Genomic DNA, 24,330 nt, shown 5'->3' on the forward strand with positions numbered 1-24,330 from the left:
GGAAAAGCTAGAGCAAGTACAAAAACACATGAGAAAACTGATCCCATCCCTTGGGAATCTGACATTCAAAGAGAGGCTAAAACGATTGTAATTCCTCTCCCTTAGAATATGTAGACCATGGCAACGTATCCAAATGTTCAAAATTCTGAACAAGTTTGATACCGTAAATCACAAACACCTTTTCAAAATACAAGGAAATGCAGTTACAAGTGTGTGTTGAGCACAAGAATAAGTTACCGTCAAACTTAGTAAATGCTAAGACTACAAATACCTTCAAAAGTTGTTTAGACAAATATTCTATTAATTCAAGTATACTCTGAGAAAAATGCCATAAATAAACTATATAAATGACATTGGTAACAGGGACACTAAAAGGCTAATGTGCTGCAGTGGTGAGTCGATAATAGCTTAAAAGACTGCTGAGCAGAATTAAATTTTCTTGTCAAATTAAAGTTTTTATTTTACCAGAAAACACAGTTGTGGGTCAATCTGGCCTCCTCTTGTCCATCTTTTTCATGCAATCTCATGTAACTCCTCTTCACTCTCAGCAAAACCACTGTATAATCCTCAAACAGGCTTGCCACTAGCCACCATATCACACTGCCACACTCATCTCTGCACCCCTTTTCCCTAGTTATGCTTTCATCTTTCTTATCAGCCAATCCATATATTTATCAAAAAGCCATGGCAACATCAAATATCCCAGCATCACACCTACATATATCCTAAAACTTTCATTCAGTTTTCCATCCACTCTTACATATGCATTTGCTCCTCTTTAGAAGGCTTTCACACCATCCATCAGTTGTCCCCCTACACAAAATAACCTTAACACATCCCATAGAGCATTCCACTCAACTCTGTCATATGCTTTCTCCAGATCCATAAAAGCTATATACTTTTCCACGGCCATCTTTACTGCAAAAATCTAATCTACATATCCCCTACCTTTCCTAAAACCCCCTTGCTCTTCACATATTCTGCATTCAGTCACTTCCATCACTCTATCAATTAACATTCTTTCACATACTTTTCCTAGTACACTTAATAGACTTATTCCCCTATAATTGCTGCATACATCCCTAGCACCTTTCCCTTTGAATAAAGGAATGATAATAGCTTTCATCCAATCCTCAGGTACAACATTCTGTTTCAATGCTAAATTACATATCAGAGGCATCCACCCTATCACACTTTCTCCTTCATAATTCAGCATTTCAGCAGTAATCCCATCCACCCCAGGTGCCTTTCCTACCTTCAGCCTCATTACTGACCTTCTTACCTCCCTTTCTGCTGAAGGCTCTTGCACTTGTATCTTCTTTCTTCCATCCTCCATAACCATGCATGCAACAACTGCTGCCACTCCTTGTCCCACATTCATCAGTCTTCAAAACACTCTTTCCATCTTCCTTTCACTTCATCCTTTTCATTCAGCAACTCTCCTTCCTTACTTTTCACATTAACATTTCCACTCTTACATCCACCCTTTTCTTTTTCATCTCCTTCCAGTATAGTTTCTTATTATCCCAAAACTTTCCACTTAAGTTCCTTACAAAATCTTCATCTACTCTTCCTTTACTTTCCTCTATCAGCTTCTTAACATTCTGCTTACATATTTTGTATTCTTTCCTCCTCCTTTGCTGAACTTCCACTGGTACATTTCTATCGAGAAACCTACCACATGCCTTTTTCTTCTCTTCCACAGCATCTCTAATCTCTTCCGTCCATCATGCATTGCCCTTTTTATCCCAATATCTCACGACCTTGTATCCACCTACTAATTCTACAACCTTAAATAGTACCTCTCTCTAAAGATTTTAAATATCTCATTCACACATGACTGCTTCCCTACATTCACTGCACTTTCATCTAAGCTTTCATACTTCTCCCAGCATTTTTTCTCATTCATCTTCTCACTTGCCAACACTTTTACCTCTCCATTCATCCTTACACCACACCTTCACTTCCCTCATATCATTATCCCCACAAGAACCACAAAATAGTACGTCTCCAAAGAATCCTCTCACAACTCTAGCATCTAGCACAGCCTTTCTAAATCTTTCATCCACCGCCACATAGTCAATCAAAGCATTTTTGCTCTCCTATTCCATCATTTCTCATCCATGCATATCTGTGGATCATCTTGTGCTGAAAAAAGGTGTTTGCAAGGAATAAACCCCTCTCAGCACAAATATCCACAAGATCACTTCCATTCTTATTTACTCTAGGCACTCCCCATTTACCATCTATCAGACCAATTTCATCATATCCCACTGTCACAATCATATTACCCAATATGACCATGTTTCTCTCATTCTCAAAACTGTTTATACAGTCATTCAAATTTCTCCAGAAAAGCTTCATTTCATCCTTACCTTATACAGTCTTCATATTCACAGGCACATAAACACATACCTATGCATACTTCACAATCCCAATCTTTCCTTTCACCCACACTATTCTTGATCCATTCCATCAATGTTCTGTAACATCCTCCTACACTATTGGTGATAGCAGAATTGCACATCCTTCTTTCCCTCTTCCTCAATAATATTCATTTATTCCCATCCATACCATACCTCCTTCCATGCCCTCCCATAACTTGCATTCATCATTTCCATTTTCACTTCACACACCCTGCCCAATCCCAAACACATCCAAGCTACAACTTTTAAAGTGCTCCATAAGCTCCCTCCTTTTACTCTCACCAGTCATCCCATTCACATTCAGCCCCATCACCCTCAATCACTCATCTCTTTTTAATCCTCAGCATAACTGGCAGACTCTAGTGCCACTTATTAGCCTTTGTGCTTCACCACTGACAGGTCAATGACAGAAGGCAACTCCAGCACAGTGTTTCCAGAGACAGTGAGGCTCCAAAATTGTCAAAAACTAAAAACTGACAGCACACCTCAGGTGTTTGTCTAAATGTAAATGGATTGCCCAGATGTAGGAGCTGGGCAACACCTCCCTAAGGGGTGTACTAACAAGGTCACCATGAGAGGGCAGGGTTAGACTAGGATACTATAGTAAAACTAGAGTATCCTCTTGAGGTACTGAAATTTAACAACTTTCTCCAAATTCAAGCTTCTCTTTTACTTTTCACAGTAGCAGCACCTCCTACCTCACTTATGATAATGCCACCGCACATACATATAAATAACATATACGGACTATGTGCATATACATAATCCCTGGGGGTAAGGGAGAAAGAATACTTTCCACGTATTCCCTGCATGTCGTAAAGGGCAACTAAAAGAGGAGGGAGCAGGGGCTGCAAATCCTCCTCTCCAGTTTTTCATTTTTCCAAAAGAAGGAACAGGGAAGGAGGCCAAGTGAGGAATTTCCCTCTTAGGCTCAGTTCCCTGTACTTAACGCTACCTCGCTAATGCGGGAAATGGCAAATGATGGCCATGATGTGTATTACCAAAACCACAGCTCCCTATCCGCAGCAAGGCCCCTTAGACCTTTCCATGGTTTACCCCAGACACTTCACATGCCCTGATTAAGTCTACTGATGGTAAACTGACCCCAGAATACCCTATCGTTCCAAATCGCTCTATTCCATGCATGCCTTTCACTCTCCTGTATGTTCAAGCGCCAACTGCTCAAAATCTTTCACTCTATCCTTCCATCTCTAATTTGGTTTTCCAGTTCTTGTTCTCTCCACCTCTGACAAAAATCCTTCCCTCACCAATTCTCTCCATATGTCCAAACCACTTCAACACACCCTCTTCTGCTCCCTCAACCACACTCTTTTTACTGACTCATCACCCTTATCATTTCATTACTTAATCAAACGACCTTATATCACATATGGTCCTCAAACATTTCATTTCTGACACATCCACCCCCCTCCACACGACCAAATTTATAGCCCATGTCTTGTAACCATAAAATATTGTTGGAATTACTATTCCTTCAAACAAACTGGTTTCCAACCTCCAAGTTAACCTTCTATCTTTCCACACATCCTTCATCACTCCCAGAACCTTGGCCCCCTCCCAAAAATTATGACTCATTTCTGCTTCTATGGTTCCATTCGCTGCCAGGTCCATCCCAAATATCTAAAACACTTCACTTTCTCCTATTTTTCTCCATTCAAACTTTCATCCCAACTAACTTTTCCCTCAACCCTGCTAGACCTAATAATCTTGTTTTATTCATATTTACTCTCAACTTTTTCTTTTCACACTCTCTCCAAAACTCAGTCACCAACTTCTGCAGTTTCTCATCCAAATCAGCCACCAGTGCTGTATCATTGGCAAAGAGCAACTGATTTATTTTCCAAGCCCTCTCATCCCCAATAGACTGCATAAATATACAATTGCCCCTCTCTCTCCAAGACTCTTGCATTTACCTCCCTACCACCCTATCCATAAACAAATTAAACAACCATGGTGACATTGCACACCCATGACGTAGACCAACCTTCACTGGGAACCATTCACTCTCCTCTTTCCCCACTCATCAGTAAACCTTACACCCTTGATAAACACTTCTCACTGCTTCTAGCAGCTTTACTCCCACACCATATATTCTTAAGACATTCCACAAAGCATTTCTATCGACTATATCATATGCCTTCTCCAGATCCCTAATGCTACCATATACAAATCTATCTGTTTTTCTAAGTATTTCTCACACACATTCTTCACAGCAAACACATAATCCATGCATTCTCTACCATTTTGAAAACACAATTCTCCTTCCCAGTCTGAATCTCTGTACATGCCTTCACCCTCTCAATCAAAACCCTCCTAGACAAATGACCCAGTATACTCAACAAACATTCCTCTGTTGTTTGAACACTAATCTTTATCCCCTTTGCCTATATACAATGGCACTATAGATGCATTCTACCAATCCTCAGGCACCTTACCATGATCCACATATACAATGAATATCCTTGCCAACAATCAACAATACAGTCACCCACTTTCTTAATAAATTCAACTGCAATACCGTCCAACCCCGCCACCTTGCCGGATTTCATGTTCCACAAGGCTTTCACCACCTTTCTCTCTTCACGATACCACTCCCCTGACTCTCTCACTTTGCATACCAACCCTACAAAAACACCTTACATCTGCCACTCTAACATCAAACACATTTAACAATCCTTCAAAATACTCTCTCCATCTCCTCCTCACTGCATCACTACCTGTTATCATTTCCCCTTTGCCACATTCAACAATATTCCCACTTGTTCTCTTGTCTTTCACACATTATTTGCTTCCTTCCAAAACATTTCTATTCTTCCTAAAGTTCAAATAATACTCCCTCACCTAAACTCTCATTCATGCCCTCTTTTTCAACTCTTGCACTTTTCTCTTGACTTCCTGCTGCTCTCTCTTATACATATCCTAATCATTTGCACTCCTTCCTCGTAAGGAGGATGGGCATTCCCTACCTGGCTCCCTTCTTTTTCCTCTTTAAGAACATCATATACAAGAGAGGAGGGTTTCCAGCCCCTTGCTCCCACGCCATATAGTTGCCTTCCATGAAACACGGGAAATACAGAGGTAGAATACCACTAAAGGGAGTAAAGGTGGGGGGCCTGGAAATCCTTCATTTTTTGTATTTCAATTTCTAAAAGATGAAAAAGAAGAAGGAACCAGGCAGGGAATGTTCACCCAACTCAAAAGTTCATATTGTGATGTCTGAATATGTGTGGATGTAACCAAGATAAGAAAAGATAGGTAGTATGTTTGAGGAAAGAAACCTGATGTTCTTTAACTTAGGGAAACAAAGGTCAAGGGTAAAGAGGAAGAATGGTTTGGAAAGGTCTAAGAAGTAAAGTCTAGGGTTGCTAAGAGGACAGGAACTAGGAAGGAGTAACACTACTACTGAAACAGGAGATGTGGGAGAGTTAGCAAGGTAATGGCAGAAAACAGAAGAAAAGAGGCATCCACTGACACACACACACACATATATACATTCATTTTATTCATTATACTTAATCTCTGTTTCCCGCATCAGCGAGGTAGCACAAAGAAACATATGAAGAATGGCCCAACCATATGTATATATGTACATATACATTTCAACGTATACATACATATACACAGGCATATACATATATATATATTTCATTCAAACTATTCGCCATTTCCCGCGTTAGTGAGGTAGCGTTTAGAACAGAGGACTGGGCCTTTGAGGGAATATCCTCACCTGGCCCCCTTCTCTGTTCCTTCTTTTGGAAAAAAAAAAAAAAAAACGAGAGGGGAGGATTTCTAGCCCCCCGCTCCCTCCCCTTTTAGTCGCCTTCTACGACACGCAGGGAATACGTGGGAAGTATTCTTTCTCCCCCATCCCCAGGGATTTTTTTTTTTTTTTTTGCTTTGTCGCTGTCTCCCGCGTTTGCGAGGTAGCGCAAGGAAACAGACGAAAGAAATGGCCCAACCCACCCCCATACACATGTATATACATACATCCACACACGCAAATATACATACCTACACAGCTTTCCATGGTTTACCCCAGACGCTTCACATGCCCTGATTCAATCCACTGACAGCACATCAACCCCGGTATACCAAATCGCTCCAATTCACTCTATTCCTTGCCCTCCTTTCACCCTCCTGCATGTTCAGGCCCCGATCACACAAAATCTTTTTCACTCCATCTTTCCACCTCCAATTTGGTCTCCCTCTTCTCCTCGTTCCCTCCACCTCCGACACATATATCCTCTTGGTCAATCTTTCCTCACTCATTCTCTCCATGTGACCAAACCATTTCAAAACACCCTCTTCTGCTCTCTCAACCATGCTCTTTTTATTTCCACACATCTCTCTTACCCTTACGTTACTTACTCCATCAAACCACCTCACACCACACATTGTCCTCAAACATCTCATTTCCAGCACATCCATCCTCCTGCGCACAACTCTATCCATAGCCCACGCCTCGCAACCATACAACATTGTTGGAACCACTATTCCTTCAAACATACTCATTTTTGCTTTCCGAGATAATGTTCTCGACTTCCACACACTCATCAAGGCTCCCAGAATTTTCGCCCCCTCCCCCACCCTATGATCCACTTCTGCTTCCATGGTTCCATCCGCTGCCAGATCCACTCCCAGATATCTAAAACACTTCACTTCCTCCAGTTTTTCTCCATTCAAACTCACCTCCCAATTGACTTGACCCTCAACCCTACTGTACCTAATAACCTTGCTCTTATTCACATTTACTCTTAACTTTCTTCTTTCACACACTTTACCAAACTCAGTCACCAGCTTCTGCAGTTTCTCACATGAATCAGCCACCAGCGCTGTATCATCAGCGAACAACAACTGACTCACTTCCCAAGCTCTCTCATCCCCAACAGACTTCATACTTGCCCCTCTTTCCAAAACTCTTGCATTCACCTCCCTCAACCCTACTGTACCTAATAACCTTGCTCTTATTCACACTTACTCTTAACTTTCTTCTTTCACACACTTTACCAAACTCAGTCACCAGCTTCTGCAGTTTCTCACATGAATCAGCCACCAGCGCTGTATCATCAGCGAACAACAACTGACTCACTTCCCAAGCTCTCTCATCCCCAACAGACTTCATACTTGCCCCTCTTTCCAAAACTCTTGCATTCACCTCCCTAACAACCCCATCCATAAACAAATTAAACAACCATGGAGACATCACACACCCCTGCCGCAAACCTACATTCACTGAGAACCAATCACTTTCCTCTCTTCCTACACGTACACATGCCTTACATCCTCGATAAAAACTTTTCACCGCTTCTAACAACTTGCCTCCCACACCATATATTCTTAATACCTTCCACAGAGCATCTCTATCAACTCTATCATATGCCTTCTCCAGATCCATAAATGCTACATACAAATCCATTTGCTTTTCTAAGTATTTCTCACATACATCCTTCAAAGCAAACACCTGATCCACACATCCTCTACCACTTCTGAAACCACAATGCTCTTCCCCAATCTGATGCTCTGTACATGCCTTCACCCTCTCAATCAATACCCTCCCATATAATTTACCAGGAATACTCAACAAACTTATACCTCTGTAATTTGAGCACTCACTCTTATCCCCTTTGCCTTTGTACAATGGCACTATGCACGCATTCCGCCAATCCTCAGGCACCTCACCGTGAGTCATACATACATTAAATAACCTTACCAACCAGTCAACAATACAGTCACCCCCTTTTTTAATAAATTCCAAGAGTTTTGGAAAGAGGGGCAAGTACAAAGTCTGTTGGGGATGAGAGAGCTTGGGAAGTGAGTCAGTTGTTGTTCGCTGATGATACAGCGCTGGTAGCCGATTCATGTGAGAAACTGCAGAAGCTGGTGACTGAGTTTGGTAAAGTGTGTGAAAGAAGAAAGTTAAGAGTAAATGTGAATAAGAGCAAGGTAATTAGGTACAGTAGGGTTGAGGGTCAAGTCAACTGGGAGGTAAGTTTGAATGGAGAAAAACTGGAGGAAGTAAAGTGTTTTAGATATCTGGGAGTGGATCTGGCAGCGGATGGAACCATGGAAGCAGAAGTAGATCATAGGGTGGGGGAGGGGGCAAAAATCCTGGGAGCCTTGAAGAATGTGTGGAAGTCGAGAACATTATCTCGGAAAGCAAAAATGGCTATGTTTGAAGGAATAGTGGTTCCAACAATGTTGTATGGTTGCGAGGCGTGGGCTATGGATAGAGTTGTGTGCAGGAGGATGGATGTGCTGGAAATGAGATGTTTGAGGACAATGTGTGGTGTGAGGTGGTTTGATCGAGTAAGTAATGTAAGGGTAAGAGAGATGTGTGGAAATAAAAAAAGCGTGGTTGAGAGAGCAGAAGAGGGTGTTTTGAAATGGTTTGGGCACATGGAGAGAATGAGTGAGGAAAGATTGACCAAGAGGATATATGTGTCGGAGGTGGAGGGAACGAGAAGTGGGAGACCAAATTGGAGGTGGAAAGATGGAGTGAAAAAGATTTTGTGTGATCGGGGCCTGAACATGCAGGAGGGTGAAAGGAGGGCAAGGAATAGAGTGAATTGGATCGATGTGGTATACCGGGGTTGACGTGCTGTCAGTGGATTGAATCAGGGCATGTGAAGCGTCTGGGGTAAACCATGGAAAGCTGTGTAGGTATGTATATTTGCATGTGTGGACGTATGTATATACATGTGTATGGGGGTAGGTTGGGCCATTTCTTTCGTCTGTTTCCTTGCGCTACCTCGCAAACGCGGGAGACAGCGACAAAGCAAAAAAAAAAAAAATATATATATATATATATATTATCCCTGGGGATAAGGGATTAAGAATACTTCCCACGTATTCCCTGCGTGTCGTAGAAGGCTGCCTTCATCCATTCCCGATGTCATCTGCCAAATAGGAAATAACCCCCACCGCCCTTCAGCAAGGTAGCACCAGGAAAAGACAAAAAGAAAAAAAAAAAAAAAGCCACATTCATTCACATTCAGTCTCTAGTTGTCATGTGTAATGCACCAAAACCACAGCTCCCTTTCCACATCCAGGCCCCACAGACTTTTCCATGGTTTACCCCAGACACTTCACATGCCCTGGTTCAATCCACTGACAGCACGTCGACCCCAGTATACCACATCATTCCAATTCACTCTATTCCTTGCATGCCTTTCACCCTCTGGTATGTTCAGGCCCCAATCACTCAAAATCTTTTATACTCCATCCTTCAACCTCTAATTTGGTCTCCAGCTTCTCCTTGTTCCCTATACCTCTAACATATATATACTCTTTGTCAATCTTTCCTAACTCATTCTCTCCATATGCCAAAACCATTTCAAAACATCCTCTTCTGCTCTCCCAACCACATTCTTTTTATTACCACACAACTCTCTTACCCTTTCATTACTTACTCAACAAACCACCTCACACCACATTTTGTCCTCAAACATTTCATTTCCAACATATCCACCCTCCTCCATACAATCCTATCTATAGCCCATGCCTCACAACCATATAACATTGTGGGAACTACTATTCCTTCAAGCATACCCATTTTTGCTCTCCAAGATAATGTCTCTCCTTCCACACATTCTTCATCACTCCTAGAACCTTTGCCCCCTCCCCCACCCTGTGACTCACTTCTGCTTCTATGGTTTCATCCATTGCTAAGTCCACTCCCAGATATCTAAAACACTTCACTTCCACCGGTTATTCTCCATTAAGTTTAATAAACTTACATCTCAATTAACTTGTCCCTCAACCTGACTGAGCTTAATTACCTTGCTCTTATTCACATCTAATTTCAACTGTTTCGTTTCACACACTTTTCCAAACTCAATCACCAACTTCCGCAGTTTCTCACCCAAATTAGCTACCAGAGCTGTATCATCAACAAACAACAACTGACTCACTTTCTAGGCCCTCTCACCCAGAGCAGACTGCATACTCACCCCTCTCTCCAAAACTCTTGCATTTACCTCCTTAACCACTCCATCCATAAACAAATCAAACAACCATGGGGACATCACACACCCCTGCCAGTAACCGACATTCAATGGGAACCAATCACTTTCCTCTCTTCCTACTTGTACACATGCCTTACATCCTTGGTAAAAACTTTTCACTGCTTCTAGCAACTTACCTCCCACACCATATATTCTTAAAACCTTCCACTCACTCGATCAAACCACCTCACACCACATATTGTCCTCAAACATTTCATTTCCAGCACATCCACCCTCCTCTGCACAACTCTATCTATAGCCCATGCCTTGCAACCATAGAACATTGTTGGAACCAATATTTCTTCAAACATACCCATTTTTGCTTTCCGAGATAATGTTCTCACCTTCCACACATTTTTCAATGCTCTTAGAACTTTCACCCCCTCCCCCACCCTGTGACTCACTTCCGCTTCCATGGTTCCATCCACTGCCAAATCCACTCCCAGATATCTAAAACACTTCACTTCCTCTAGATTTTCTCCATTCAAACTTACCTCCCAACTGACTTGTCCCTCAACCCTACTGTACCTAATAACCTTGCTCTTATTCACATTTGCTCTCAGCTTTCTTCTTTCAAACACTTTACCAAACTCAGTCACCAGCTTTTGCAAATTCTTACCTGAATCAGCCACCAGTGCTGTATCATCAGCGAACAACAACTGACTCACTTCCCAAGCCCTTTCATCCATAACAGACAGCATACTTGCCCCTCTCTACAAAACTCTTGCATTCATCTCCCTAATAACCCCATCCATAAGCAAATTAAACAACCATGGTGTCTAAGTAGAACCTGATACATCTAGCATTAAACAAAAATTATTTGATTACTGCTGACTACTACTCATCATTCTTTGAATTTAATTCACTGGAGAACCTTCAGGCTTCAAGTGTTGTGTATGTGCTCAAGAGTCATTTTTGTGGGTATGGTATCTCAGATGTTGTAATGTCTGATTCAGGAAGTCAGTTCTCATCCAATGATTTTAAAATATTTGCCAGGAACTGGTCACTCAGATATGCAATGTTTTCTCCATATCATCATTCAAATGGTAACGCAGAAAATTCTTTGAAAATTGCAAAACCAAAGAGGATGGAAAGGATGCACTGTTGGCCTTGTTAGAGTGGAGGAACACATCCACAGAAGAATCTGACTACTCTCATGTACAATGCTACTACAACCACAACTTTGCAGTGGTGTTCTGGAGGTACAAGAAAGAAAGTTACAAAAACAAGCTAAATATTACAACCCATCAAGTAAAGATTTGCAGCCTCTACAACAATGTGATGTTGTCAGTGCAGCCAGTCCCAGGGAAGGCAGTACAAAAGAAAGGAAAAATTGTAGAGAGGTGCCACCAAGGTCTTACAAAGAGAATATAAATGGCACACTACACAAGAAACCGAAAACATCTAAGAACAATTGAAACTGCTTCCTCCAGTGAAGATAACAGTATTAGTGAACTGAGTAGTACAGAGAAGGAAGATATAGGACCATAGCCATTGGAACCAGGGGGCCTACAGCAAACATCCTAGGACTGATGTTGAAGAAGCCAAGATACGTGAATGACTATGTTTTGTAAAGCTAACTTAGGTAGCTTAAGCAAGGTAAAGATGTTTTTCCTGACTTATCAGTTGGGATTTGTATAATTTCTGATTATTCTTTTTATATGTATCATGTTCTAAAGGAGGTACACTTTGTTATTATGTGGGGCAAATGTCTGTAAACTTCAAAGAAAGAAAGATGTAAAAATATTTAGAGAATATTGTTTAAGCTTTATATAAATTGGGCATGTTATTATTTGTGTTAATGGAAATTACTTTTATGGTAACAAAATACATTAGGTGAATGAGCAAACCGATTATGTCAATGCTATTTTGTTTCATAAACTCTTTGGAGACATTGGACAAAAACAATGATAACAGAGACAACAGGGCACCCAAAGTTAACAAGGAAAGAGACTGTGACTCCCAGAAGTTGGATAGACAACTTTGAGTGAAGCTCCACCACTTTCTCAAATATACAATGGAAAGCCCAGTACTGTGTTTTACTAAGGTCAACCCCTGAAACATTCAGACCAATAAATCATGCCCTTTAACTTAAACAACATGAGAAAAAGCAATCCATACAAGTAGGGCTAGAATCCCCACAGGTGCTAAATAGTTAACTCCAAACATGACTTTTTCTCGGTGCTAATTACAACATCTCTACATACCTATACAAAACGCCTTCACACTTAAGGGGAGAATGGAAGAGGTAACCAATCAATCAATTATTGCTTGTGTCTCCACATCATAAATATACAAGTACTGCTGGGATCCTTTAGGGGTTAAAAATGACAGTTTGATATCTAGGCAATTATTTTGAGATTTAAGAAATTTGAAAATTAGGTTTAGCACCAAACCAGCAAAAAAATGGCATCTGTCTGCCCTGTTAGATATTAGATTACAAATATATACAAAGAAAGAAGAGAGATCCATCATGTGAGGTAACATGACAGGAAACAGAATCGAAGAATGAACACAATATGTTAAATAGGTAGGAAAACACTATTAAGCCATGGTTTACCCTTAAAATTATTATTGGAAATTTCTATCATATTAAGTTTGAGTAAAATGCATACTAATATCAAGACTAGTAACAAAACAATGTATGATAAATATTCACTTCACCTTTAACAGACACATTAGGTGGAGAAGTTATGATTGCTGCTGGAGATCCTTGTATGTTCCAATCTAGAGCTTCTGAGCAGAGAAAAGTCTGGTCAGACTCTTCATTATCATCCCAGCCTCCCTCACTCTCACTGCTGTAGCTTAGGTCATCACTATTAGTTGTTATCCCCATCCACTCAAATTCTGAGTGCTGGGATAGCAGAAATACTCTTTTTAAATAAAATTCAGCAACAATTCTTATTTCATAAATTCTTGTATTAGTTCTTGATGATTTATATGCCATGTATTCTTTTCAGTAAATAATAACAAAAGGACACACTTGCATAGATATTAAGGAAACCTTTTAAACATGCTTTACCATAACTTTTTATTTGATGGAGGCTCCAGTCACAGACAAAAATCTACATCAAGACCAGGCCTTCATTGAAATGAATTGAGGTAAAGGAAAGAGAAAAAGATGATACAAGGGAATGTATCTATAATATTCTGAGCCTTTCTTTCACTTCTAATCCATTCTGCTGTAACTAAACAATCTCATCACCAGTTGGTTCATCCGACTACACTCTCATAAATGTACCTATTTTAAGTCACCTTCCCCTCCAGCAGCTCCTTCTAAGTGTAAATACTGGCACCTCAAAAAAGCTGACTAGAATAACTTGACCTTCTTGACCTACACCACAATACCAGTTTGCTTTCCCTCTTCTATAGGTATTACTTTGGTATTTTACTCCTGAGAGCTAGCTGCCTGTATGTCCCCACCTATAGTTAGTCCTTGTTGTTTGGTACAACTCAGAAACATTACAACTCAGAAAGCATGGACCTTATGCTCTAGGATAGCCCACCAGTGGTGAGGGACCTAAGCATTGGGCCTATGGAGTTGGGCTTATCCCACCCAGTCCCAATGAGAGCCAGGCTCCCTCTGTAGCTAGACCATGCAATACTCGACAAGCTGCTGTTGGTAACTCAAGGGTAGGCCATTTTGATAATAGTTTCTTACCCTGCACCTAGAAGCCTTGGAACTCTCCATCCTTTCATGTCTTTCCCAATAACTATGACCAGGCACATTTTAAAAGACAGGTTTTTATTTTTCCCCTCCAAAAATTTGTAAATATCTATCTTGTTCCTTCTTTTTCCCTTTCATCAACCTCTATGTATTTCAATTAAGGCCCAGGCACAATGTGGACTTTTGTCCATTACTGGAGTCTCCAATTAAAAAACAATTGGTTTCTTTAATTTCAATGCTACTACCTATCTTCAGACACTGTAAATGTTAAAAAACTTTATCAAAGATTCTCAGATAAAGACAACAGGATTATATATAATCAACTTGAAAGAGCAAAGAACAGGGCACTACAAGAGAGAATCATTTACACAATAACTGACAAAACAAGTCAAATACATTCTATAATCACACCACCAATAACAGGCTTATATCATTAATCCTTTGCTCTGAAAGTTCCTAGGGAGAGCTGGTTAGCATACAATGTCAAAACACCCACTTTACACTAAGTAACTAGGTAACTGCCTATGGAAAACTTGTAAGTATTTCAGGGTCACAAAAGGCTGGTTTGACAAGAAGGATACAAAAATATATTAAGGTTGGTTTGATAAGAAGGATGCAAAAATATATCTAAGTCCAGTGTTTTTACCAGTTCCTAGCCAGCCTTTGTATGCTAGATACTTTGAGCAAGATGTGGAGTTCAAAAAGTACATTCCTGTGAATTATGTAATCAGCAATGAACCCCACACAGACATGAAAGTGAATGTTTCTATCATATCAACATGCTGAAACCATACTGAGAGAGGGTGTCACATACTGTAGCTGTTGCTCAAGCACACAGAGTTGTCCAGGGAGAAGACAATTCAACACCATGTAACCAAAAAGATTTTCTCTCAGTATAGGAATACTGAGCATGGTCAGAGTGACTGAGCATCACCATAATTGTTAAATACATATCTCAATAAAACTTTTTGACTCTGAATACCTCAAGTTGAATCATATGACTACAACTAATTACTATCCATTGCCTAGGACAGAGAATCTTACTCTTTGTTGGTGTACATGCCAGTACGTAACCAAGACTGAAAGATGTTAAGGTTACCAACTAAACTTTTAGCAAAATAGTGTTCTGCCTTTATTACACTTGATGGTTTTTGTTAATATAATATATTCTCATGCCTTTTGGGCTTAAAAATGATCCTGATATATTCCAACATAGGATTCACAAACTTTCTAATGATATTAAAGGTATGTTGGCATATCCTGACAATGTTATAGTTCACAGTCAAAGATGGGCATGATGAACTTCACATGCTCTCTGGTAATGTGCCAAGCTAATCTAATAGTAAACCTCAACAAATCTGATTTGTAAGGCTCATACAACATTCATTGGGTATGTAGTAAATCAGGGAAGTTAATTTTAATTAAGACCAAGGATGAGGCCATTCAAGTTTACCCTTCCTAAAAAGAAGAATGTGATGAAAATTCTTGAGATAGCCCATTTTTATCAACATCTTTGTAAAAATTTCATTGCTGCTCCCTTACAAACCTTTAGAAAAGAAAACCCAAATTTCACTAGTTAGAGGTTAAAGAAAAAGTGTTTTTTTCATACTTGATTGCCATCTCCTGTGTTAACAATCCAGCCCCAGGAACAGACAAAAAGGCCACATCCACTCATCCATTTCCTAGCTTTCATGTGTAATGCACCAAAATCACTGCTCTATTTCTATCAACCCTATCATATGCTTTCTTCAGATCAATAAATGCCAGACTCAGATCAATCTGTTTTTCTAGGTATTTTTCAAACAAACTCTTTAAAGCAACCTTGTGATCCACATGTTAATTACAACTTCAGGTCCTCCCCAGTCTGATACTCTGTACATGCCTCCATCCTCTCAATCAATACCCTCTCATGCAACTTAGCAGGTACACTCAACAAACATCTGCCTCTGTAGTTTGAACATGCATCTTTATACCCTCTTGCCTTAATACAATGGACCTATACATGCATTCCACCAATCCTCAGGCACCTCATCATGATCCATAAAAACAATGAAAATCCTTAACAACTAATCAACAACAGTTACCCAATTTCTTAATAAACATAACTGCAATAAAATCCACTCCAGCCGCCTTGCTACTTTTCACCTCAAGCAAGGCTTTCAGTACTTTCTCTTTCTTCATCAAACCACATTCCATGACCTTCTCGCTTCACATACCATCCCAACACAAACATCCTACATACACCACTCTATCATCAAACACATTCAACAGTCCTAAATACTCACTCCATCTCTGCCTTACTTCCTGTTTTCACTTCCCCTTTGCCCCCCTCACCAATGTTCCTATTTGTTCTCTTGTTTTTTGCACATCATTCACTCCCTTCCAAAACATCTTTTTATTCTCCCTAAAGTTTACTAATACTCATTCATTCCTAATGCTCATCTGCCCTCTTTTTCAACCCCTGCACCTTCCTCTTGACCTCCTGCCACTTTATCTTACACATACCCCAATCATCTGCATTCCTTCCCTGTAAGTACTTCCCAGACACCTCTCTTCTCTCTTTCACAAGCAACTTTACTTCTTCATCCCACCACTCAATACCCTTTCTACTATGTCAACTCCTAACTTTCTCATGCCACATTCATCTCAAGCATATGCTTCCACTGCTTCCTTAAATACCTTCCATTCTTGACCCACTCCCCTTGCTTCATTAACTCTCACACTTCTGCCATTCTACACTCAATCTCTCCTGATATTTCTGCTCAAGCTCACTTGCTCTCACCACTCTCTTCTCATGAAAATTGTTTCTCTTTTCCTGAAACCTCAACAAATCTTTACCCTCGTCTCCATGAGACAGTGATCAGACATCCCACCAACTGCCCCGCTCTGCACATTTATATCCAAAAGTCTCTCTTTTAAATGTCTATCAGTTAATATGTACTCAATAATGTCCACTAAGCATCTTTCCTATTTACAAATATATACATGTGTAAGTCCCTCTTTTTAAACCAGGTATTCCCAATCACCAATCCTTTCTCAGCACACTACTCCGCAAGCTGTTCGCTATTTCTGTTAATAACACTTGAATACACCATTCCCCTCACATACATCCTCCACTGCCATATCCCTCGCCTTTGCACTGAAATCACCCATCACTAATAGCCAGTCTCTTACATTTAATCTACTGACAAACTCATTCAGATGCTCCAAAAAATTTGCCTATCATGATCTTTCCTCTTATGGCCAGGGGAATAAGCCCTGATAATCACCCATCTCTCACCATCCACTTTCACTTTTACCCAGTCAATCTAGAATTTATTTCCTTACATGCCACCACACACTCCTACAATCCCTGTTTCACGAGTAGTGCTGCTCCTTCCTCAGCTCTTGTCCTCTCACCAACCCCTGACTATAAGCTAAATACATTTCCAAACCATTCTTCCCATGCTGCTCCTTCCTCAGCTTTTATCCTCTCACCAACCCCTGACTGCATAACTACGACATTTCCAAACCATTCTTTCCTTTTACATTTCAGCTTTGTTTCACTCACAGCCAGAACATCCAAGTTTCTTTCCTCAAATATACTACTTATCTCTCCTCAATTCTCATCTTGGTTGCAACCACACACATTTAGACACCCAAGCCTGAGGTTTCAAGGAAGATAAGCACTCCCAGCTCGGTTCCTTCTTCTGTTCCTTCTTTTAGAAATTGAAATACACGAAGGAAGGTTTCCAGCCCCCAACTCCTGTCCCCTCTAGTCACCTTCTGTGAGATGCAGGGAATATAGAGGTAGAATTCTTTCTTCCCTACCCGTGGAAGACACATGGCAGATTATATATTCGAAGTTATATTTTATGGGTTTTTGCACATACGAGCAACTGCCTAAGGTGCAGAAGCAATGATAATCATTCAGAGAAGTCACTAAATTTCTACAAAGCACTGTTAATGTAGACAATTGGATAAAGGAAAAGGGAACAGTTCTTCTATATCATGCTTCATGACTGTAGCACCTCTTTCCAACAGCAAATTTTGTAACTTACAACAAAGTTGTAAACAACTGTTTTTAAAAGACAATTTCAGGGGACGTGCAACACCAGGAAAAGCTTAACTTTTTTGACTCAAAAGTATAAACTGCCAAACTCTGTATAGTAATACATTTGTTATCTGAAATGCTTGAGGAACCAGCTACTGCAGATGACAATGTCTTGTTGATTTTCTTCTTATATACTAAATAATTCAGATTTTGTAATTGTAAAATATTTGTAAATATCTTATGTTTTGGAAATATTAATACCTGAAAGCAAGTTAGTACTACTAAATGTCTCAATCTTCTGGTGCTTAGTGATGTCATGCCAACTTTGAAGTCCTTCATATGTGCTACCTTGAACTTGCCCTTAACCAGCCTTTTACACAACTCCACCTTCTTTTCAAGGCTTTAAACTTCATATATTTCAAAAAGCCATTGTACAAAGGCAAAGGGGATAAGAGTGAGTGCTCAAATTACAGAGGTATAAGTTTGTTGAGTATTCCTGGTAAATTATATGGGAGGGTATTGATTGAGAGGGTGAAGGCATGTACAGAGCATCAGATTGGGGAAGAGCAGTGCGGTTTCAGAAGTGGTAGAGGATGTGTGGATCAGGTGTTTGCTTTGAAGAATGTATGTGAGAAATACTTAGAAAAGCAAATGGATTTGTATGTAGCATTTATGGATCTGGAGAAGGCATATGATAGAGTTGATAGAGATGCTCTGTGGAAGGTATTAAGAATATATGGTGTGGGAGGCAAGTTGTTAGAAGCAGTGAAAAGTTTTTATCGAGGATGTAAGGCATGTGTACGTGTAGGAAGAGAGGAAAGTGATTGGTTCTCAGTGAATGTAGGTTTGCGGCAGGGGTGTGTGATGTCTCCATGGTTGTTTAATTTGTTTATGGATGGGGTTGTAAGGGAGGTAAATGCAAGAGTCCTGGAAAGAGGGGCAAGTATGAAGTCTGTTGGGGATGAGAGAGCTTGGGAAGTGAGTCACTTGTTGTTCGCTGATGATACAGCGCTGGTGGCTGATTCATGTGAGAAACTGCAGAAGCTGGTGACTGAGTTTGGTAAAGTGTGTGGAAGAAGAAAGTTGAGAGTAAATGTGAATAAGAGCAAGGTTATTAGGTACAGTAGGGGTGAGGGTCAAGTCAATTGGGAGGTGAGTTTGAATGGAGAAAAACTGGAGGAAGTGAAGTGTTTTAGATATCTGGGAGTGGATCTGTCAGCGGATGGAACCATGGAAGCGGAAGTGGATCATAGGGTGGGGGAGGGGGCGAAAATTTTGGGAGCCTTGAAAAATGTGTGGAAGTCGAGAACACTATCTCGGAAAGCAAAAATGGGTATGTTTGAGGGAATAGTGGTTCCAACAATGTTGTATGGTTGCGAGGCGTGGGCTATGGATAGAGATGTGCGCAGGAGGATGGATGTGCTGGAAATGAGATGTTTGAGGACAATGTGTGGTGTGAGGTGGTTTGATCGAGTAAGTAACGTAAGGGTAAGAGAGATGTGTGGAAATAAAAAGAGCGTGGTTGAGAGAGCAGAAGAGGGTGTTTTGAAATGGTTTGGGCACATGGAGAGAATGAGTGAGGAGAGATTGACCAAGAGGATATATGTGTCGGAGGTGGAGGGAACGAGGAGAAGAGGGAGACCAAATTGGAGGTGGAAAGATGGAGTGAAAAAGATTTTGTGTGATCGGGGCCTGAACATGCAGGAGGGTGAAAGGAGGGCAAGAAATAGAGTGAATTGGAGTCATGTGGTATACAGGGGTTGACGTGCTGTCAGTGGATTGAAGCAAGGCATGTGAAGCGTCTGGGGTAAACCATGGAAAGCTGTGTAGGTATGTATATTTGCGTGTGTGGACGTGTGTATGTACATGTGTATGGGGGGGGGGGGTTGGGCCATTTCTTTCGTCTGTTTCCTTGCGCTACCTCGCAAACGCGGGAGACAGCGACAAAGTATAAAAAAAAAAAAAAAAAAAAAAAAAAATTTCAAAAAGCTGTCAGGAAATTGCTGACAATGCCTGAAAGGGGCTACTGTACACATTAGCAATTGAGGGTGCACAAAAAATACACAAATGTCCAAGACCAGAGATGCCACAAAACACCAGGTGTTGAGTACAGTAATCAGTGTAGCAAGGCGATCCCAATCTGAAATATGTTTATGCATCTTTCCTAATTTTTCAAATAACCAAGTGTTACCCAAAGAAACCCCAAAACACATGTTGTTTTGAACATTCTGTTGTCTCAAATAATGGATAACGGGGGTTTTACAGTTCTAGGGCAACCAATGGAAAAGAATCCAAGATTCAAAACATCTTAACCATTAAAAAGCCGACAGAATATAAAACTGCCAGCTTAGGGAATACTGGGTGTCATCATACCAAACCAATTAGTAGGTAGTTGGTAAGCAGCTAACGACCAGGTAGGTATGTTACCAGTACTAACTGCCCGGGTATAGGGAGGGTTAGTGATGGTTGCATAGTCAGCCAACACTTTAATGGTTGTCTAGCTGCTCCCAACTGACATAGGTAGCTATCATTTCTTTCTGCCTCACCCGTATGTGGGCTATTGGCATTCTGTCCACAAACATAAAATCTCTTCTCATCATACATAACATTTGACAACACTTAACTCACATAGCTCATCCTCCTTAACTCTAGATTTTCCTGTGGTGAGCACTATATGCTAGCTGCCTTTTGGCAAAATGAAGAGGGCAATAGATAGAAGCAGCAGTTAAGAACATTTAGGTATGAGCATTAGGTAAAAACATTAGATAGATGTAACAGGTAGGAACATTAGGCAGAAGCATTAGATAGTAGTAGTCTGTAAGAACATTAGGTAGGAGCCTCTGCAAACACTTCACTGAAGTTGCCCTCTGCTAGTGGCCTGTTACAAGCAAGGCACGAAAGGCAAAGAAGCAACACTGGAGTTCTCTAGTTATGGAGACTATACTGCCATATACAGTCCCTTGAGGGAATTCCAGGTGGGAACAGGTGTTAAAGATTTCTTTTCTTTTCTTTCAAACTATTCGCCATTTCCTGCGTTAGCAAGGTAGAGAAAGAATACTTCCCATGCATTCCACACGTGTCGTAGAAGGCGACTAAAGGGGATGGGAGCGGGGCCAGAAACCCTCCCCTCCTTGGATTTTAACTTTCTAAAAGAGGAAACAGAAGAAGGAGTCACGTGGGGAGTGCTCATCCTCCTCGAAGGCTCAGATTGGGGTGTCTAAATGTGTGTGGATGTAACCAAGATGAGAAAAAAGGAGAGATAGGTAGTATGTTTGAGGAAAGGAACCTGGATGTTTTGGCTCTGAGTGAAACGAAGCTCAAGGGTAAAGGGGAAGAGTGGTTTGGAAATGTTTGGGGAGTAAAGTCAGGGGCTAGTAAGAGGACAAGAGCAAGGGAAGGAGTAGCACTACTCATGAATCAGGAGTTGTGGGAATATGTGATAGAGTGTAAGAAAGTAAACTCAAGATTGATATGGGTAAAACTGAAAGTTGATGGAGAGAGATGGGTGATTATTGGTGCATATGCACCTGGGCATGAGAAGAAAGATCATGAGAGGCAAGTGATTTGGGAGCAGCTGAATGAGTGTGTTAGTGGTTTTCATGCACAAGACCGGGTTAGAGTGATGGGTGATTTGAATGCAAAGGTGAGTAATGTGGCAGTTGAGGGAATAATTGGTATACATTGGGTGTTCAGTGTTGTAAACGGAAATGGTGAAGAGCTTGTAGATTTATGTGCTGGAAAAGGACTGGTGATTGGAAATACCTGGTTTAAAAAGAGACATATACATATAGAGGGGACGGGAGCAGGGGGCCAGAAATCCTCCCCTCCTTGTATTTTTTAACTTTCTAAAATGGGAAACAGAAGAAGGAGTCACGCGGGGAGTGCTCATCCTCCTCGAAGGCTCAGATTGGGGTGCCTAAATGTGTGTGGATGTAACCAAGATGTGAAAAAAGAAGAGATAGGTAGTATGTTTGAGGAAAGGAACCTGGATGTTTTGGCTCTGAGTGAAACGAAGCTCAAGGGTAAAGGGGAAGAGTGGTTTGGGAATGTCTTGGGAGTAAAGTCAGGGGTTAGTGAGAGGACAAGAGCAAGGGAAGGAGTAGCACTACTCCTGAAACAGGAGTTGTGGAAGTATGTGATAGAATGTAAGAAAGTAAATTCTCGATTAATATGGGTAAAACTGAAAGTTGATGGAGAGAGATGGGTGATTATTGGTGCATATGCACCTGGGCATGAGAAGAAAGATCATGAGAGGCAAGTGTTTTGGGAGCAGCTGAATGAGTGTGTTAGTGGTTTTGATGCACGAGACCGGGTTATAGTGTTGGGTGATTTGAATGCAAAGGTGAGTAATGTGGCAGTTGAGGGAATAATTGGTATACATGGGGTGTTCAGTGTTGTAAATGGAAATGGTGAAGAGCTTGTAGATTTATGTGCTGAAAAAGGACTGATGATTGGGAATACATGGTTTAAAAAGCAAGATATACATAAGTATACTTATGTAAGTAGGAGAGATGGCCAGAGAGCGTTATTGGATTATGTGTTAATTGACAGGCGCGCGAAAGAGAGACTTTTGGATGTTAATGTGCTGAGAGGTGCAACTGGAGGGATGTCTGATCATTATCTTGTGGAGGCTAAGGTGAAGATTTGTATGGGTTTCCAGAAAAGAAGAGTGAATGTTGGGGTAAAGAGGGTGGTGAGAGTAAGTGAGCTTGGGAAGGAGACTTGTGTGAGGAAGTACCAGGAGAGACTGAGTACAGAATGGAAAAAGGTGAGAATAATGGAAGTAAGGGGAGTGGGGGAGGAATGGGATGTATTTAGGGAATCAGTGATGGATTGCGCAAAAGATGATTGTGGCATGAGAAGCGTGGGAGGTGGGTTGATTAGAAAGGGTAGTGAGTGGTGGGATGAAGAAGTAAGAGTATTAGTGAAACAGAAGAGAGAGGCATTTGGACGATTTTTGCAGGGAAAAAATGAAATTGAGTGGGAGACGTATAAAAGAAAGAGACAGGAAGTCAAGAGAAAGGTGCAAGAGGTGAAAAAAAAGGGCAAATGAGAGTTGGGGTGAGAGAGTATCATTAAATTTTAGGGAGAATAAAAAGATGTTTTGGAAGGAGGTAAATAAAGTGCGTAAGACAAGGGAGCAAATGGGAACTTCAGTGAAGGGCGCAAATGGGGAGGTGATAACAAGTAGTGGTGATGTGAGAAGGAGATGGAGTGAGTATTTTAAAGGTTTGTTGAATGTGTTTGATGATAGAGTGGCAGATATAGGGTGTTTTGGTCGAGGTGGTGTGCAAAGTGCGAGGGTTAGGGAAATGATTTGCTAAACAGAGAAGAGGTAGTAAAAGCTTTGCGGAAGATGAAAGCCGGCAAGGCAGCAGGTTTGGATGGTATTGCAGTGGAATTTATTAAAAAAGGGGGTGACTGTATTGTTGACTGGTTGGTAAGGTTATTTAATGTATGTATGACTCATGGTGAGGTGCCTGAGGATTGGCGGAATGCGTGCATAGTGCCATTGTACAAAGGCAAAGGGGATAAGAGTGAGTGCTCAAATTACAGAGGTATAAGTTTGTTGAGTATTCCTGGCAAATTGTATGGGAGGGTATTGATTGAGAGGGTGAAGGCATGTACAGAGCATCAGATTGGGGAAGAGCAGTGTGGTTTCAGAAGTGGTAGAGGATGTGTGGATCAGGTGTTTGCTTTGAAGAATGTATGTGAGAAATACTTAGAAAAGCAAATGGATTTGTATGTAGCATTTATGGATCTGGAGAAGGCATATGATAGAGTTGATAGAGATGCTCTGTGGAAGGTATTAAGAATATATGGTGTGGGAGGCAAGTTGTTAGAAGCAGTGAAAAGTTTTTATCGAGGATGTAAGGCATGTGTACGTATAGGAAGAGAGGAAAGTGATTGGTTCTCAGTGAATGTAGGTTTGCGGCAGGGGTGTGTGATGTCTCCATGGTTGTTTAATTTGATTATGGATGGGGTTGTTAGGGTGGTGAATGCAAGAGTTTTGGAAAGAGGGGCAAGGATGAAGTCTGTTGGGGATGAGAGAGCTTGGGAAGTGAGTCAGTTGTTGTTCGCTGATGATACAGCGCTGGTGGCTGATTCATGTGAGAAACTGCAGAAGCTGGTGACTGAGTTTGGTAAAGTGTGTGAAAGAAGAAAGTTAAGAGTAAATGT

General features: G+C 40.9%; 1 protein-coding gene across 15 annotated transcripts in view; it reads right to left on the reverse strand.

The window, feature by feature from the left end:
* Positions 1–24,330, reverse strand: part of phtf (putative homeodomain transcription factor) — a 260,330-nt gene that overhangs the window by 93,151 nt on the left and 142,849 nt on the right. For all 15 annotated transcript variants that reach the window (XM_071664936.1, XM_071664929.1, XM_071664942.1 and 12 more), the window contains one exon: positions 13,115–13,304. In XM_071664936.1, coding sequence (XP_071521037.1) covers positions 13,115–13,304 — 190 coding nt within the window. The remainder of the gene's footprint in view (positions 1–13,114; positions 13,305–24,330) is intronic.

This window comes from Panulirus ornatus, chromosome 9, assembly GCF_036320965.1.
Source record: "Panulirus ornatus isolate Po-2019 chromosome 9, ASM3632096v1, whole genome shotgun sequence".
NCBI lineage: Eukaryota > Metazoa > Arthropoda > Malacostraca > Decapoda > Palinuridae > Panulirus > Panulirus ornatus.